The 19,418-nt window shown below is 44.9% G+C and overlaps 1 protein-coding gene and 1 long non-coding RNA gene across 3 annotated transcripts in view; one reads left to right on the forward strand and one right to left on the reverse strand.

Moving 5' to 3' along the window:
• PITRM1 (pitrilysin metallopeptidase 1) overlaps positions 1-12,105 on the reverse strand; it is a 32,636-nt gene extending 20,531 nt beyond the window's left edge. Inside the window, exons 1-9 of one of the 2 annotated variants that reach the window (XM_024580729.3) lie at positions 11,958-12,105; positions 8,560-8,662; positions 5,805-5,911; positions 5,154-5,305; positions 4,557-4,671; positions 4,382-4,478; positions 3,074-3,234; positions 613-739; positions 266-354 (exon numbers count right to left, since the gene is read on the reverse strand). In XM_024580729.3, the coding sequence (XP_024436497.2) occupies positions 266-354; positions 613-739; positions 3,074-3,234; positions 4,382-4,478; positions 4,557-4,671; positions 5,154-5,305; positions 5,805-5,911; positions 8,560-8,662; positions 11,958-12,010 (1,004 nt within the window). In that variant the 5' untranslated portion in view covers positions 12,011-12,105. The remainder of the gene's footprint in view (positions 1-265; positions 355-612; positions 740-3,073; positions 3,235-4,381; positions 4,479-4,556; positions 4,672-5,153; positions 5,306-5,804; positions 5,912-8,559; positions 8,663-11,957) is intronic. The other variant, XM_045186785.3, reaches the window with a different exon arrangement.
• On the forward strand, positions 2,085-9,815 carry LOC123478567 (uncharacterized). The gene is made up of 3 exons (XR_006653802.2): positions 2,085-2,373; positions 9,337-9,487; positions 9,651-9,815. It is a non-coding gene; the product is annotated as an uncharacterized lncRNA (long non-coding RNA).
• Positions 12,106-19,418: the final 7,313 nt, after the last annotated feature.

Genomic DNA, 19,418 nt, shown 5'->3' on the forward strand with positions numbered 1-19,418 from the left:
GACCCTAATGGTAACAACTGCTGTTCTGAACCAGTTTTTCCTCTAGGAATGAGCTTCAAAATGCAGTGAGGATGTAAGTTACTTTTCTTCTCAATGGCTACCCGAAGTGATTTCCCCCCATACTATCCCAGATGTTAAAAACTCTGCTGACATCCAACACCTGTTGTAATCCTGAATCCTAACCACCTGCCCATTCATGCCTGACTGGAGAAATCACTCCCACCCTGCTTGCCTGCATTTCTCCTACCTTCACACAGATACTTACTCTGGTAAGAGGAAGCTGACGCTGACAGTCGTTTGTTTAGAGGAATTTGCGGCCAGTGTGTCGGGGGCACAGGTGATCTGAAACTCCCTCTGTAAAAGCACGCGATGTGGGAAGTAGGCACAGTGTATGAACGAATGGGTTTAAACCAGTACAGATTATCTACACGAATAAAATGGTCCAAAAAAGCTTTTCCAACAAATAACCATCTTTAGGCTTGAAAAAATCTTACATACACAGCAGCGCTCACAACCACATTTAAAATCCTCTTATTAGCACACAGTTGGAGTCCTCCTCTCCGTGTATTAACCAGTTGGTAAAACACTGATTATCCTCCGCACGGCACTCACCGGCTTATCCCAAGGCTTCTGAGCCGGCACTGCGGTGCTTGGCTCGATTTTCTGAAATTTACTCAGAGCTTCTTCTTGAATTTGTTTCAGATGCTGTTCTAGTGGAAAACTGCCGTAAGTGAAGAACCTAAAAATTTGACAAAATATATTATTCTACTTTAGTTTAAAAAATTAGAAATCAATACAGATGGCTTTTTGTATAAGCAGAGGGTATGCATATATAGCAGCTGATACCAAGCCAGCTTCCAAGTGGAAATGAACTTCAAGGAATACTTTTTTTTCACTTAGTTTAACTATAAACACCAAACAGAAGCTTTTGCTCTTTTTATAAGGCAGGTGGTTCAGACAAACACAAGTTGTACAGAATGAATTAATTAAATGTGAATTTGGCAATAGTTTCTCTTTATCTTAAATCTATTATGAAGGTGCTATGGGACACAAATAAATGACATGTCAAGCTGCTCTGTGACCTTGGCCACAGTGACGCAATATTCCGTCTAAGACTGAAAGACAAAGAATCTCACGAAGTTCTATTTTAGGTTGTAAATTTCAGGTTACACATGTTTTAACACCGACATTTTTTCAGCCAGGGGAAAAAAGCGACAATGACAGGTTGATCTTCTTCTCTAATATAATGTTGTCTGAGCTATGGCTAAAAGTTTGAGAATGGGTATCTTAAACATCCTTGAAAAATGTCCACTCAGAGGTTTAGGAAGTGGTGCCCAGGAGCGGTGGGCGCCCTGGCGCCATGCAGACATGGGCTTGTCACCACACGTCCCCATTGTCACAGAGCACCTCGGGAAATGACTACCTGCTCATCTGGAGCAGCAGGAGCCTGAGTTTGGGGTGGGGGGACAGAAAACGAAGAAACTACTGAAGACTAAAATTTGTCCAAAAGACAGAATAAGCCTAGGGCCATAGTTGGCACAATATGAGCATTAAAAAAATAATAAATTAAAGAAATCCATTTGGTCTCTCATCTCAGGTACATACATCAATATGTACAAGTTAAAAATATGTGTATGAGGTTATAATGGTATTAAAAAATAAATCAAACAAAACTAAAAAGAAAAGCATATTTTCATTGGAGGAGCAAGTGCCATCGTGTTCCCCCAAAAGTGGACAGCCAAGGGAAGCAGGTACTCTGCCTTTCCCACAGAATCCTGTCCTCAGGGCAGCGCACAGCCCTGCGGGTGGGGAAAGCTCTTCTTCACAGAAGCCCAGCTAGTTCACGTAGAAGAGCTCTTTAGCAAACTTTGCTAGCTCTACTGAAGGAAGTGCTCCAGGCAACAATCATCCACTCGTATCAGAACCATGAACAGGTGAAAAGGAACTCAATGTCCACAAGGTGCCAGATTACCGCCCAGCAACGTGTCTGTTAGTAAACACCTTTACCGTGGAGGGGTTGCTGTCACCGTGGGAACCTGCAAACCAGGTGCAGCCTCCCCACTGGGTAAGCAGGCCCGAGATGTCTGACGCAGCAGGCAGGCATCACCTGTGAAGGTGAGCTGCGTCCTCAGAGCCAAGTCCAGCTTTCAAGAAACACAGGAATATGTCCACCAATGCCTCAGGGTGGCAATCATGCACCCCAGAGGGTGACAAAATCCAGAGGTGAGCTGCCTACTCTCTTCAATTTCAGCGAAAACAAGGCAGGAGACTGTCCTACACGAAAGGGCACTTAAGAGCCATACTGACAAAAGGCAATGTGTGGGCCTCACGCAGACCACAAACTTCGGGGACAACTGGAAAGTCTGATTTGGGGTGAGTGGTAGGGGGCTTTAAGCAAGTCTCTTTACTTCCTTAAGTATGAAAATGGTATTATCTTATGTAAGAAAACATCCTTATATTTTAGAGTCATATATCCATGTATTGAGGGTAAACCCTCATGTCTGTAATTTCCTTAAAATTAAGTTGGAAAAGGAGATATCCATGTGATGTGTATGAAAAATCATTATTCCAGTCTCTATTTCTTTGTATGCACACAAATTTTCATAATTAAAATTTAAATGTTTTTATACTTAATCTTGCAAACTGGCTTTACATTAGTGTTTTCTTTGTAGTGTTCTCTGAAACAAGCAATTTATCAACCAATGAGTACCCAAGGTCTAATACACCTGCAGCCACCATTCCCGGGGCACTGCTGGGACTGAGGGCTTAAAGCTTCCGGGGCAGCTGTCACTCTGCCCGGTTAGAGGGTGAGAGGGTGGGGCACAGGCCCTCCTCCAGGGGGTGCTGTCACCACCGTGCTGGCGAGGAGGGGTGACTGCTACTGACATTCAGGCTGAGCGTCCATGTAAAAGACAGGCAATCTACGACGTGAAGGGGCCTATCTAAATTCACATGGTTCTTAAGCAAACATCTCCTTGCTAAATGTGAGAAAAGCTTATCATTTAGTGTAAGAATATACAAACAAGCCAACTCCTAACCAACCCACCACCAAACTTTAAAAACAAAACGTCACCTGGCATTACTGGGGTGATAATGTGTAGCGTGGAACTGTTTCAGCTGCTCCCACGTGAGGTCTGGGATGCACAGCGGATCACCACCAGAGACCACTGCATACGTGTGGTCAGGAAGGAGTCGGTTTTGAAGGTGCTGTGCGAATATCCTCTCGTTGTCTGTCTTCAAGTTAAAAAATATGTATGTGTGTAACATAACACACATTATTACAACACAGCAAGTTAATCGCTCTCTGGGAGCATATACCTGTAACACCATGCAAGTAAAACTATCCCAATGGCAGACAAGGGCACCCACACTGGTACTGTTTAACAAAGCACTCAGTTTACTCATGATCTGTGTGCGGGACCCAGGGACTGGCTCTCTCGGAAGAGGAGGCTCATCCACATTGCCATGGGCACAGGGTGACGAACAAATGCACAGGCGAGGGCCGGGAGACAGATGTCCTAAGCTCTCTCTGCCCACGAGCTGTGTGGGAGGTGCAGTTCCACGGGCGTCCAGAGGGAAAGCGGTCACACTAGCTTGAGTTTTAAAGTGCTTGGAAGAAATGAGGCCCCAACTGAGGACGGAAGATGAGAAATAGCTGCCAGCTTCGGGAGCGGCCGGCAAGGGGGAGGGAATAGCACAGCACACACATCAGGGCAGGGCTCCAAAGTCAGGGGGCTCAAACTGTCTGGTCTCCGGCCCTGCATGCTCCCAAACATTAACCAGCTCCCCAAAGAGCTTCTGGTGACGTGTTTCTTGATCACGTAGGGGAGTGTGTGTATAACTTCTCTGCATTAGAAATTAGAACTGAAAACTTGTAAAACTACTTATTCACTAACTTAAGCCATCATTACACGTTAACCACTATGTTTTTAAAAATACTTTTCATAACAAAAAAAATTATTGAGAAAATTGACAGTTTTACATATTTTACGAATCTCTTAACGTCTGGCTTCATAGGAGACAGCCGGCTTCTTTGTCTGCTTCTGTGCTGACATCATACACCACGTAACATGGCCTTGGGGCAAGCCCACCGCATGCTCAGCAGGAATGCAAGTGGGAAAGATGTCTCAGTACTGCCACGAAAAAAGTTCTCTTACAGGCCCCTGGCAGATCATTCTCTGGGTCCCCAGCACACAGAACTGCTCTGCAAGAGCAGGTTCCAGGATGACCGGGAGCCTGGCTCCCAGCTCATTTAATAAATCCCAGACAAAGAGAATATTAAATGACATAATAGAATGTCAACTCCTTCCAGACCTACTTATATTTCAATATTTTACAGGGTAAGATAATTTTAACACAGCATCAAAAAGAAAAAACTCACAAACGCTCCCTTCATCTCATTGAAGACAACCCCTTTGAAGACCAAGGCTGTCTGCGGGTCACGGGGATTCTCGTGTTCCAGTCGCCAGCCCTCCTGCCTAAAAATGATGAACGGTTAATTACATGATGGTAGTGCCTCTAATACTGAAGTCGACGACCAGCTAGTCATTACATACCAGAAATCAAGTTCTCGCAAGCACGGGAAAAAGGCTGCATCCAAATACACAGACAGGAGATTCTGGAAGTCCTTGGGGTTTTGTGTGGAAAACGGGTACATAGTATAGTCGCTAGCTGAGAGCAAACGAAAGGGAGGATTGTAAAACATCGGATTTTCATGGGAACCATGGTGCGGCACCAATTACTACCTCACAGGCAGAGAATGGCCTCTTGTCTGTAAGGACACCCATTCAGCTTGCTCTGTAACTGCACCTGTAACAGCACTTCTGCGCACACCATCAGCCGATTCACTCTGTTTCCCAAAACTAAAACTCCAGCACCACAGCCATCAACACAACGTGATGCCACATAGGGTGAAATTTACAGCTATGCTCCACAAAAAACTGTTCTGACCTTTTCCAGAAAGACCTCAGATGCCTTTTTCCTAAGTCTCCGGTTTTTATAATCCAATCACAATGCAGCTTTCCCAAAGAATTAAATTTCTGACATCCTTCGACTAGAACTGAGAATGATGTTTATTCTCATCTCCGGGGCCTGACTTCCCCCGTCTTAGAAACAGACCCAACCGCAGTTTCGGGCCAGAACGCTGGTCTTACCTGTGAAGGCGTTCATGAAAGTGGAGAGCGACCTGTTCAACATTTTGAAGAAAGGGTCTCTGCATGGGTATTTCCGTGAGCCGCACAGGACCGTGTGCTCAAGAACGTGCGGGACGCCAGTGCTGTCCATGGGGGTGGTGCGAAACTGCACGCTGCGGGCAGAGAAGAGCCACGACAGGGTGTGTGAGCTCACACCGTTCAACAGCCTGCGGAGGTGCCACCACCTCGGGTACTGGAACTCATCGCTTTAACACGGGAATCTCTCACGGAGATGTCTGTCAGCTGCAGTGCACAGAATCACTGATTGCAACTGTGGACTTTGCGTATCTGAGAATGTAAACTCACCTAACCTTTTCCTTGTCTTTGCAGGGCAGTGTCAGTACCATTACTTTAAACTACGGCGACGCTCTGAGGCAGGGGTGTCAAACTCATTTTCACTTGGGGCCACATCAGCCTGGCGGTTGCCTTCAAAGGGCCAAAATAATTGTAGGACTGTCTAAATGTAACTACTCCTTAACTGTTAAGGAGTTGAAATTACATTTGGCCCTCTGAAGGCAACCGTGAGGCTGATGTGGCCCTGGTGAAAATGAATTTGTCACCTCTTCTCTAAGGAGAAACATGCAAGGATGTGCTTGCACGGTGCCTGCTCACCTGAACAGGTTATTCGTGTCTTCTCGGGCCAGGTGCAAATATTTTGCTCCTGTGCTGTCATGGCTGAGCTTCACGGCGGTCAGGAACAGTTCAGGGACAGATGTTACCTGAATCAACAACAGGAACGTGAGGCTAAACCCAACTGGAAAGGCACTGAGAATGGTTACATTAAATCCACTGAGGGCCCTGGCTGGGCTGCCTTGAAGCAGGACGATTTTGGAACACTGGCCCGTGGGCACTGAAGGCACATCAGGAACCACCTTGTCCAACCCTGAATCTTACAAACGAGGAAAGTGAGTGCTGGGCCGACAATAACACACACCTTCCCTTTTCAGAAGATTAGTATTTGCCAGATGTTTTCTAAACAGGTCATCCGGTGAGGGCAGTGCTCCCGCCCCTGTCTCAGGTGAGAACACCGAGGCTCAGAGCAAGAGCTGCTCTTCTGTAGCTCCTTCAGACCCCTTCTGTCACACCAGAACCCTGAGGAATGAGGGCTGTCCCTCGGGACGTCAGAATGAGATGGCACAGGGGCTGGGTCCGAGAGGAGAATATACCGGGTGGCCAGAAAGCTGAGTTAAAATCAGGTGATCAGAAGTAATTTGGGGTAAGCTGACCACATCATGTCACCATCCCTCCACTTCCTACGCAGATCTCAGAGGTAGCCGGGTTTATCTCCCTTCTAACTGCCTAACTACTGAGGCACACGCGCAGTTGACCTAGGCTTGCCCTGTGCACAACCTTCCTGGGGTGGCCTTAATGCGCAGTTCGCCCCTACAGTGCAGGCGTGGAGACAGCTGCCACGTGACCTGATAAAAGCAGGAAGTCTTGATTGGAAAATTCTACAAGTCAGCCTTTTTTCCAAAAAGCCAGACTTTTCACGCAAGCCCACTTCGTCCCCAGTTTACAAGAGCAGCCAAGCAGAGCCAGACCCAGAGCCAATTCAGAGGACCTTCCCTTCTTCTGTGCTGCCTCCCTTGTGCTCGAGCATAAGCTTAATAAAATCTGTCTGGAAATTTCTCTGGCGTTTCTTCTCAATTTCTATCTTGGGGAAGCCACAGACCCCAGCATGATCACAAGAACACTGCCAAGAGGTAAATGTTGAAATGGGCCTTAGCCTGGGGCAGCTAGGATGCCTGGGGACTATGCTTGGGCTCATCTAGTTCATGAGAAGTTTCCAGCACTGAGCTGGGAACCTCACCAGTTACTTGTTCCTAGTGGGGGCAGGGGGAGGGAGGGGACCCAGGATGGCACAATAAAAAGGAACACACCCTCCCTGAAGGCGGCCATCTCTTTCTGCATCAGCCTTCAGGAAACCTCCACGGGCTCAGTACTGAAGGAGCTGCGCTCTTGCCCAATTGCGCCAGGGCCTCTCCCCATCAATCACAACACCCACCGTGTCACTGCGACCACCACACCACTATCACCCCTGCTTTTCAGAGGCCATGGAAGCAGCTTGTCCACACTGACTACAGCAAGTTACTGGGAGGGCAGAGCTCAGAACTGCGGGGAGGGGGTGCTGAGCTGTAGTTTATAGCCATTAGATTACTTACATCCCCGAACTTACTACACTTCATAAGAGATGATCAGTGTGTTAAAATCAGTACTACGGCAAGATGTCTGCCTTGTCACAACTTCCAGGGTAACTACTTCTCAAACAAAGATGATCATGGTTTATCATAGTTTCCATAAAACTTGAATAATGGAAGATAGGCATGAGCTGAACCTATTGCTACAATCATTTCACAGTACATGTAAATCAAACCATCGTGCTGTATGCCTTAAACTGACACAGTCATAGATGTCATTTCTCAACGAAACTGGGGAGAGAACCCTTGAAAAATAAAAGAATCCCCTCCTCTGAACAAGGCGCTCATTACCATGCTGTATTAGAGATCCTCATCCTTTTGCGTGGCCTTGGGGCTCCCCTGCATGACCCGCCGTTCCAGGCCCCTGCCGTGCAGCAGCCCCCAGCCCTGCCTGCACTGCCCTGGAGAGAGATGGTGACTATCCTTCTGAACTGAACTGCCGCCTTCTCTATAAACACCTCCTTCTCCAGGAACCTTCCCGATCCCACCACAGAGCAGCTACTCTCTCCTCCCATCTTCCTTTTGCTCCCCCTGCTCTTCCATTGAGAAGCTCCTCACACTGTTCCTGTATTCCGACAGCAGGAGTCCTCTGGAGTGTGAGCTGCTTGCCTCTGTATGTGTCGGCACATCAAGCACAGCAGGAAGCCCTCACCCAGGCAATTATGGGAAGCACAGATTTCTCAATTATTGCATTAAAGAAAAAACAATGTGAAAGTTTAAGCAAGACAAGAACAAAACTAAAATCCATTTTAACAAAAACTTAAGTAAATATTGGACCATACTCTCTTTTCCGTAATTCAGAAGCCCAAATGGCTCAAAACCAGAAAGTTTTTGCTAAGTGTGCAGCAAACTCATTTGATGGTAAAACCCGACCTGGATGGGTGTGAGGCATCCAGAGTCTTTATGTGTCACACTCATCGTGAACTGTCAGGTGTCAGGGTGCAGAAACACTAACGAGTTTGATTCACTTTCGAAGATCCGAAGGAGTTCAGAGGAAGGATTGGGAAGCTATACTTAGAAAGTCCTTTCATTTGCCAACTCCATGCACTTGAGCAGCTACCGTGAAGCAGAAGGAAGCCAGGGCCCAGGGCACAAAGATCAAAACAGAGTAGGGATCCACTCCGAAGGTCCTCAAAGTCTCTCACTGAAGAAGTCAGGACAGCCCCTACCTGGCTCACAGTGAATCCGTGGATCTTCTCCCCGACTCTGTGCTGCAGCGCCCTCTCACAGGCTTTGGAGCTTCCCCACCTCCACGCTCTGACGCTGGCACTGCTGCGGTTACAGAAAGTCGTCCGAGTTAGAGGATCTGCAGGACCTTCGGCTCACGTAGTTCAGCAACGTAATAACAACAGTGTCACGTAACAGCAGTAGTTCCAATTAAACCCTGCATCTTCCAACGACATTCCAGAAAACTGACTTCTAGCCAAGTGTTTTCAATTTGAGTGACCTTTCATCTCAACTCAGCTTAAGCTTCATAGCATCAACTAATAATTAAACACTGAAAACCGTTATTTGTACAGGTTCATAAATAACTATAATACAATTATGATACCAATTTCCCTTAGTTGTATTTTAAAAACTCATGTCAAAATGGTTTTTTCCATCGCAATATCTCAATAAACTCACACTACAGTGAAGTCCTATTACACGCCTAGTAAGTGGTGAAAATTAAGCCGTCGAGGATTACCGGAAACTCTCACAGTGCTACCGGGGTGAAAACTGGAACAGCGACTGTGGAACAGCGTTTGGCGTTACTTAGACGGCAGTTCCCTCACCCTGCACACAGGTGGTCCCATGCTTTTCAAAATCCTCCTTCTGCCACTTCACTTTAGGAGAGACCTACGTTAGGATCTGTTTCACTAACCAACAGAAATCTCAAAGGGATTTTTACATTTTTTTTAAAAAAAGGCTAAAATCAGTAACAGCATCCTGCATTTGTTTCTCAGGAGCCATTACAGAGGCAGCGTGCACCCAGGGAGCAGGAAGAGCGGCTCCACCAAGCCCCTTCCCAGGGAACCACACTCGGCATCTCAGCATCAAGCCACCCGAGCTCTGCGCTGGGTCTGTGAGCATCTATACTGTACCTCAATTTATTCTGTGCGTTCTGGCTTTTACTATATGTTAGTGCTATTTTGGGCTTTATGCGTTCATTGGTATGATTTGATTAGGTTATTTAGGGGGCTGGGGACTGCTAAAAAATTGCTTTTTGCTTTATGCCATTTTGGCTTAGGAAAGGTTTCACGGGCACGTTCTAATCTAGGACCACAGGGGAAGCCTGTAGACGTCCTGGAAGCCAGTACCGGAGCACCAGCACACATACACAACAAGGCCGGGACCACTCCTGAGTCCACCAGTAGATACTATTCAATCACTGAACTCAGCCACAAGAACAGAGGAACTACAACCACGTGTGACAAAGATGTGGGTAAGGTAATGCTGAACCAAAAAAAAAAAATAAATAAATAAAGAATACAAATGATACATAGTGTTATTCCAAACAGGTAACACTGTATTGTAGGCATGTATAAGATGGTAAAACTATAAAGGAAAGCAAGGAGGTAAGTTCTGTAAACCAGGAGAGGGATTACATCTGAGAGGTAAGGAATATTATGACCAATTAGGGGTAATCTTAAATTGGGTAATGGTGATTCAACTTATTTTTAAATAAAATTTCCCTCAGCTGTATTACATGTTTTATAGGATTTTCTACATTAACATGCCTCACAAATATATTTCTTTTAAAGATATGTACAGAAAAGAACCATTGAGGCAGCAGTATTATGGAGATTGCTATAATCAACCAACGTTTTCCTTACTGATTAAGCAAATTCTAGAGCTGTGGAATATTTTAAGAAGTTACTTATCATCAAGAACCCTCTCATGGTTGGGAGGTGGAGGGGGGAGAATGGGAAAAGGTATAGGGAATAAGAAGCATAAATGGTAGGTAGAAAACAGACAGGGGGAGGTTAAGAATAGTATAGGAAATGGAGAAGCCAAAGAACGTATATGTATGACCCATGGACATGAATATGAACCAAACTGTGGGGGGGATTACTGGTGGGGGTGCGGGGCAGAGGGAAATAAAGGGGGGGAAATGGGACAACTGTAAGAGCATAATCAATATAACATATTTAAAAAAAAAACAAAAGAACCCAACCATGAAAAGCAAAACAGCCACATGTATGAACAGCCATGTGTATGAACAGTCAGGGGCAACATGGGCTCTCTGCCCATAACACTTTCTGGTAACTGGCTACACAGATGAACAACGCCCCGACACCATGAGGGCACCCCAACACACACTCCCTTCTTAGGCTAACAGCACCATAAATTAAACAAGGTTTTGTGAATTAGCATGCAACTAAACTTAGATTAAATAGGTAAATTGTTGCACTTTACAAACTCATAGGATATAACACTCATTCACAGTTGAAAACTAAATGTAACCTTTTCCCATAAATTAACACTCATTCACAGTTGAAAACTAAATGTAACCTTTTCCCATAAATATGGTCATTTTAGGAAGTTCCAATCCTGGAGGCTACAATTTTATTAACACATAGCAACTTAAATTCAAGTACTTCCTGTGGAAGCCTCAGGTCTCTTAAGGACTTTCCACCCACAAAAAAGGAAGGCAAACATATTAAAGAGACCCATAAACTGCCAGTTACTTTTATCACATGTATTAAAATCCACATCAATGACAATCTGACTCTGAGGTCCCAGAGAGAAAGGAGGTCACAGGACAGCTCCATGGGCCTGGCCTTGCTTTACTCCACGACTTATCTCGCTGCATGACCCTAACCCTAGTTCCTGGACAAGAACTCCCTTTGTTTGGGGGTGGGGGTGGGAGGCACTGGGCAAGGGAGGCCATTGGAGGGGGCTGCATTCCCATCAGGAGGGGCCAAGAGGATCTGCCACCCAGGCCCTGAATCGGTTTTCAGGCTCCTAGAGTCCAGGATCCCCAGATGAGAGGTCTAGGGTTAATAGCCCCCACAGCAAGAAGCCTCGGGGTACAAGAGCCCCAGCCAGTCCAGGAGCCCCAAAAGAGAGGTCTAAAAGTGCAGGAGCCCCCGGTGAGGGGTCTCAGGACACTAGAGCCCCGGGAAAGTGGTCTCGGGATTAGGGACCCCAAAAGAGGGGTCGTGGGATGTGAGAGCCACAGAAAAGTCGTCTCGAGATGCGGGAGCCCCAGAAAAGGGGCTTCAGGGTACGAGAGCCCCACGCGAAGGGTCCCGGGGTACGGAAGCCCCGGGCGCAAGGTCTCGGGGTACGGAAGCCCCGAGAGACGGGATCTAGGAGTCCTTGAGCCCCAAGCAAGGGATCTTAGCATACAGCAGCCTCAGAAGAGGGGTGTCGGGGTACAGACGTCCCAGGCGAGGGTATAAGGGTGAGCGAGTCCCCAGAATAGAAAGCGGTGGTGCAACACCTCCAGCCCGGACTAGACCCTGAAGCCTCCCGCCCTTTCCCGCCGCCAGGCTCGCTTCCGCCACCGGCCGGCTCCCCTGCGCCCTCGCCGCCCCTCTTCTCCACCTCGTCCCCTTCCTTCCTTCCGCCCGCATCTCACCCGTCGTTCAGCCGCCGCAAAGCGACCGGTACCCGCCCGCTGCACCGCCACATGGCGTGTGATCAGCTAGGGCCAGCGCTACGGCCTTCTTATCCCGACGCACTGAGCCCGCCGCGATCCCATTGGTTGGCGCCTGGGAGCGACGCCCTCTGCGCCCTCTCTGACAGGCTGGCGAGGAAATGGCGGTGGAGGGGCGGGCCTGTGCAGGAGAGGGGCGGGCCTGTGCGGGAGAGGGGCGGGCCTGTGCAGGAGAGGGGCGGGCCTGTGCAGGAGAGGGGCGGGCCTGTGCGGATGAGGGGCAGGGGTTGTGTAGATAAGGAACTGAGTTTGCTCGGGTGAGGGGTGTTAACCCACTACTCTCTCCATCTGCATTGCTCTGGGATTGAGCCAAAAGGCAAAAGGACTCAAGGACAACAGTGTGGGGATTGCCCGGGGAGAGGGGATGAGTGGAGGTGGAAGAGGGTATAAGAAGGATGAGTGATGATGGAAAAAAAATACAATAAAAATAAACTATTGTTTTAAAAAAGAAAGAAGGCTAAGCAGCCAGGTGCGATCAGTCTGAACATATAAACACTGGCAGCAATGCAGAGGGCCATCCCCCGAGAGAAAGCCACAGCAAGTCTTCCAGAACCTGTCCACAGTTCATCAGATTCTGCAGTTAACCAAGTGCCTCTGTAGTGAGAGGACAACCCAACTGAACCAGAACAAACAACAGTGATGATGAGAAGCTACTGGTACAAACACACTCCTTGCATAAACCTTCATTTTAGTGAGAATTTGGGTGATAATTTTTTCTGATTCATCACAGCAGCTCTGTGATCTTGGGGGAGACAGCTGGGTGTTATTAACCCTACCGCGATTGTGCAGGAAACTGAGGTGCTAGGTGGGAGGTTAGACTGTTTTGATCTCTCTGAAGAATAGATGCTGGTAAACCCAGTAATTGCCACTTACCAGGATGTTCCCACAGGATACAACCTCTCTGATGGTTGGCTGACCTACACAGCAACACACACTCATGCACACACACACTCACACCTACTAAATAAAAATTTATAAATAATAATTTTGAGGTAAACCCAGCATTTTACCACCCCCATGTAATCTCTGTATTAACACAAATAATTGCAATGTGAAGTGAAAAATTGTCTCTGCAATATCTTACATTACAAAAACATATCCTGTGTTATAGTAGAACTCATTGCTCCAGGAAGATTAGCACGTGTGCACTGGTCAGAATAGATTGTGACTGGGACTTAGGCAATCAAGTGAATATTGGAGTCTTATGGGGCGAATTATGTCTCCCCCAAAAGGTATGTTGGAGTCCTAATCCCCACAACCTCCAAATAGAACCTCATTTGGAAATAGGGCTTATACAGAGGTCATCAAGTTAAAATGAGGTCATTAGGATGAACCCTAGTTCAATATGACTGGTGTATTTATAAAATGGGCTACTTGGACACATTGAACGTGAAGACAAAGGTGGGGGTGATGTGCCTACACACCTAAGTACACCACGGATTGCTGGCAACAACGGAGGCTGGGGGAGAGGCATGGACACGTTCTCCCCACAGTCTCAGAAGGAACCAATCTGCCAATACCTTCATCTTGAACTTCTGGCCTTGAGAGCTATGTTGTTCTAAGCCATTTGGTTTGTGGTACTTATTTATACAAAGATGTGGCATTTTTTATGCAAACTTTAAATGCATGTACTCTTTCACCAGAAATTTCCCTTCGTGAAAATTACCCTCCAGTTATATTCTCACAAGAGCACAGTGGTGTATAAAGATGTTCCTTACAGCAATTTTTATTACAAGACATACTGAACAACCTAAAAGTCTACCAAGGAGAAATTTTCTTAAAAAAAAAATAACAAAAAAATAAGCCTGGCCAGTGTGGCTCAGTTGCTTAAACTGTTGTCCCATACACTGAAAGGTTGTGGGGTTCGATTCTTGGTCACGGCACACAGCTAGGTTGTGGGTTTGATCCCCGATAGGGGAGCCTATGAGAGGCAACCAATCAGTGTTCCTGTCTCACATAGATGTTTCTCACACTCTCTCCCCACTTTCCCCTCTCTCTAAAAGCAATGAAAAAATGTCCTCAGGTGAGGATAAAAAATAAAATATAACACTGTCATATAACTAAATACTATTCAGACATTAAAAAGATAGTCACACACACACACACACATCACAAATTAGTAAAGGGGAAGGAAACCAGATGCAAGCTGAAGCTCTCACTTGAGTGGGAAAAATATACTCCCATTTGAGTGGAATGAGCCAAAATGAGATTTTAATTATGAACCTAATATAGCACTTTAATGAGAGACATTTAGGAAGATCTAAATAAATGACAAGACATTCTATGTTCATAGATAGGAAACCCAGTATGATAAAGATATCATTTGCTGCTAAAAAAAAATGCAATGCAATAAAAATACCAACAGATTAGGAGCACAAAGTGATCCTACAACACAGACAATGCAGAAAAGAGTCAGGAACAGGCAAAACTGGGGGGGGGGGGCTCCACCCGCAGAGCCCCCCCAACCCTGTCCGCCATGGATGAAAATAAGTCCACCAAGACTTGATCTGCTTGGGGAGGAAAGGTAGCCAATCTCTCAAAGGAGAAAGGCCAAGGGCCTTTTCCTCAATGGGCTTTTATTGGGTTTAATTTGCACGGGAATACAGGTAAAGCTCATCAATCATTGTCAGGCAGTAAGGATCAAACAATAGATAACATACAAAGAACTCTGAGGGCTTATTCTGAGTCAGGGTCAGTTAGCTAAAGGGCTATAAAACTTTGGGAAACAAACTCATTTCCTGTTGAGACCCTTATCAGAAAACTGAGAACATTCTTAGCAAAGCAGGTTTCACAGGGTTTTATGCATTCTTTCTTAGGTCGATCCCCCAGGGAACCTGCCCTTTCCTGCCCAGGGCTGCACCCACCTCCAGCATTGTTTCAGGCTTAAGTCAGGTGGGGGAAGTGAGGCAGCCAAGAGATTAGGAGACTTCTCACAGACAGAATGAGGACTCAGGCTCTGTCAAAACCGAGGGGCGAGAGTCCATCACCCCTTTATTCTATAGCCCCCTAAGTCCTTCCCTGAGGGCCCCTTTGTGACCATGCCTGTCTTATTAGGTCGTCCCTCCCTTGAGGAATCTTACCTATAATTGGCTAACCAGTCATCAGCTTGGGACCAAACAGGGTGAAGTAAAGGGGGCAGAGGTGGCACCCCTACCAGGAAGATAAGCTTTGTCTCCTTAGTGGCTTAAGGTCAAGGTCTCTCACTCAGCCTTAACCATGGCAGGGGGGGTGGGGGGGGGTGTTACAGCTTCTGAAACCTGGCAAGGCAGTTCCCAACACAAAACAATTTTGAAGAAGGACAATGCAGGAAACTTATTTTAGCAGAAATGAAGACAAATCTTATTATTCAGGACTTTTGGATTTATCAAGTGTTAAAACTGCAACAAATAAGAGAGTGCGTATTAGCACAGAGAGGGGCAAAGACACTAAACAAATGCAGAGAAAGCCAGGAACAGACACCTAGAAGTAGGGCAGAGTCAATAATTCTTGTAATTATATGGGAAAAAAATTGAGTGTCTAGTTTAAATCACTCTGCCCCTACCCCAAGGCCATTGTGAAATTATATTTCTTCTATGGGATTGAAAGTTTTACTTTTCTGACTTGTTCTTTTTGTACATGGTTTGAATTTGTTCCTGCTTCCTGTAGTAGAAAATCCTCAAGGTTAAAATGACCTCGGAATAACTCATTAAATTGGACCCCCCAATTCATGGCAACGTGAGTGTTGGGTTGAGGCAGGGGAAGGGCCTGCACCCACACGTCACTGTGGCATGTATTTGCTGGTGCCTGAAATAATCCAGCAGGAGACAGAATTCTGTTCCAAAGTGAGCAAAATGCTTGAAATGCAAACACTCAAGTTCTTAAATTTATGTTGAGAGTGAATTGAATAAAGTTTAAGGAAAAGTATTAACAGGGAAAAGAGGTAGCAACTGTCAAAGGATATGGGAAAAGGGTGTCATCACCAGGTGGAAGGGGAAGCGATAAAATGAAGAGGGAAAAATAAAACCTGGAAACGTCCAAAAACAATATTTATTTGCTCCAAGTATTTCTTTTCTAAGGCCAGCCATTACTCAAAGTCTAAACATTTTGTGTGGTTCAAACATTTTTAACAGCAAGTCAAATGCTGCGGCTTCCTTGTGAATGACTTGATAGTCGGTGTAACTAATCCACAGCTCATTCAGTTGGTTACAACCCACAACTATTGCGTTTGACCTTGTATTTGCCCTGTGGTCATGGATTGCAACATTCATGTGACAAGTCATTTTATAACACTTGTAATAGTTTATTCTTTTGTCATTGGTTTCCAAGGCAGGACTGCAATGCGTTCAGGATTGTCCTTTGGTTGGATAAATAAGTACTGAGCTTCCAGGACTGGCTACACATTTTGCTGCTGATGATTTTTGCCTAAAAATTCAGAAACCAGCTCTCCAGGCAGAGATAGACATGGTCCTGACATTTACAGAACCCTTGGTACAGCACAGGTTACAGAAAACTAAATGGAACATTACCGAGCCGTGCAGTGCAGTGCTCTGGGGAGCACTGGGGCAAAGACCCTGCCACAGAAGGGTGGCTCAGGGAAGACTTCCTGGAGGAGGAGTCGAAGGAGACACCCGCCAAAGAGTGAAGTAGTAACCGTGTGCCGCGTCTGTAGTCATTTCCTGTGGATGTGAGAAAAAATTACCATCAATGTCATCGCTTAAAATAACACAGGTTCATTCTCTCACAGTCCTGAAGGTCAAAAGCCCCTCACAGAGCTCACTGGGCTAAAATCAAGGCGTCAGCAAGAGTGCACTTCCTCTGGAAGCTTTGGGAGATTGTGTTCTCTCGCCTTTTCCAGCTTCCAGAGGCTACACACGTTCCTTGGCCTGTGTCCCCTTTATCTGTCTTTCCTTTATCATCCGTCCTGTCTTTCTCCTGATGCCATATTTCTGGGCCTCCAGCTTCCCTATTTAGTGACCCTTATAATTACAATGGCCCCACCCAGATAATTCAAGATAATCCCCTTAAAGTCGTCTGACTGGCAACCTTAATTCCATCTGCTACCTTAATTTGCCCTTGTGTTGTAATGTAACACAGTCCCAGGTTCCAGGGATTAGGATGTGGACATATTTGGGGGTCGTTGTGCTGTCTGTCTGTCATAATGTTAAAATGAATCTTCTTCCTGCATTATGGAATCCCAGAAGAGTCTTTAACAATAAAGTATTTACTTGATAAAATTAGGGTCTTGCTAATCTGTTGTTGACATTTTAGTATAAAATTGTCAACCCTGGCTGTTGTGGCTCAGTGGACTGAGTGCTGGCCTGTGTACTGAAAGGTCACCGGTTCAATTCCCAGTCAGGGCACATGCCTGAGTTGTGGGCCAGGTCCCCATTTAGGGGCAAAGGAGAGGCAACCACACATTGATGCTTCTCTCCCTCTCTCTTTCTCTTGCCCTTCCCCTCTCTAAAAATAAATAAATACAATCGTTAAAACAAATTGTCAGGTTTATTGTCTATTGCATTCACTCATATACATATATTTTCTAGCTTTTCCCTGGGCTTCTTTCTTGAGTTTCATTTACTGGTCGAAATCACTATTTCACAGAATAAATGTGAAGTTTTATTGCCAATTGTTGATCTTTTTGGCAAAATATTTTACAATATTCTACTTTATTTGAACAAAGGAGGAATTTTAACAAGCCAGAAACAAAAGGAAATGAATATTACAACTGTTTTTTTCAGATATCACTTTTTGGAGCTTTGAAACAAATACCTGTCAGTTAGAGAAAAAATAAATGGGTACAGATTGGAGGACAGAAGAAAAGAAAAAATACCCATGATGACATTTATATAACATTCTTATGCATTATTGTTTGTGGCAGTGAAATAAATATTCATTAGTGAGATGTCTTTTTAGTGGTAACAAACCAGAAGCAATAGCGGATGGTTATTCTTATACAGCATAAATCTCCATGGGGAAAGCTGTTTTTGTTACTTCTCAATTGATTATTTTTTAAATTCATAGAACATATTATTAAAGTAGATTTATTTCAGCAACCTCTCAACATACTAATCATTAAACTTACTCCTTTATCAAGAATATTGACAGAAAATTAGCATAGTGTCTTTTAGATAGCAAGAACTGAATAAATGGTGCTTTGAACGCTTTAAAGCCCATATTACCAGTTACTACTGTTATGGTGATAATTGTCATTTTAATAATCTAGTTTATTCCGAACAGATTTCTCACTGGCTCTACCACTTAGTAAAGAAATCATTACCTATCTATCTATCTGTCTATATACACACACATACACACACATATAAACATATATGTACATATAAATACATATAAATGCCCCGCACAGTGTGGTCAGTTGGTTGGCACGTTGTTCGGTAGCCGAGAGGTTGCCGGTTCGATTCCCAGTCAGGGCGCATACCTAATTGGGGGTAATCCCATGTGTGCAATCCCCTGTTTGGGCGCATACAGGAGGCAACCAATTGATGCTTCTCTCTTGCATGGATGTTCCTCTCTCTAAAAAAAATAATGAAAAAATATATCCTCAGGTGAAGGTTTGAAAAAAAATTTTAAATTCATATAAACAGAACACAACCATTTATAACTGGTTGTTTCTTCACAATTTTAATAAATGATAAAGTTTTCTTCTCTTGGAGAGATCTGAATTTCACATTTATATTTTAGAAGTATTTTCAATTAACCCAAAGAAATAGGTTACTATAGCCTTTCCAGGACATAGTTAACCCTTTAAACCCCGTTACATAAAACTACTCTCCTTTGTAAAATCAAATAGGGCTAACCACCATAGAAGTCACCTCACCATGTTTTGCTAAAATGTAAGGAGACCATGGATCTGAAGTGCTGGCCACAGTGCCCCCCCCATAAATAGCCCTTGTAATAATATTTTGTTTGTCACCCTGTCAGTCTTTTGTCATCATCCTCTCTTCTAGCATTTTAGCTTCTCTAGAGGGTTTCCTCTCCCATGGGTTCGAAATTACTCTCTGGCACTAGGTGCGATGTTAGCATACAGAAGGGTATATTTAGAAAATCACCTAGATTTGATACATTGTTTCCCACTGGGATACATCTGCGGCCCATGTACTGATCGCCACTAACCACTGCCTGAGTCACCACGCTCGTTGTTGTGTATTGATTTACTCATTTGTGTTAGATAATCTAAACATGGACTTGATATACCTCAGGTTTTTCTCTTTTTCAGTATATATTGTATATAAACTATTTAAACACAGAGTCTGACTTTTAAAAGACATTTCAATATCCAAATTCTTAGAATATTATGAAGAGGAAGATGAAATCCAATATTCAGAGGAAGTATGTGTTATTGGTGAACCTGTTGAGCTATCTTGGTTGTCATTATAAATGATTTGG

Source organism: Desmodus rotundus, chromosome 4 (assembly GCF_022682495.2).
Source record: "Desmodus rotundus isolate HL8 chromosome 4, HLdesRot8A.1, whole genome shotgun sequence".
Classification (NCBI taxonomy): Eukaryota; Metazoa; Chordata; class Mammalia; order Chiroptera; family Phyllostomidae; genus Desmodus; species Desmodus rotundus.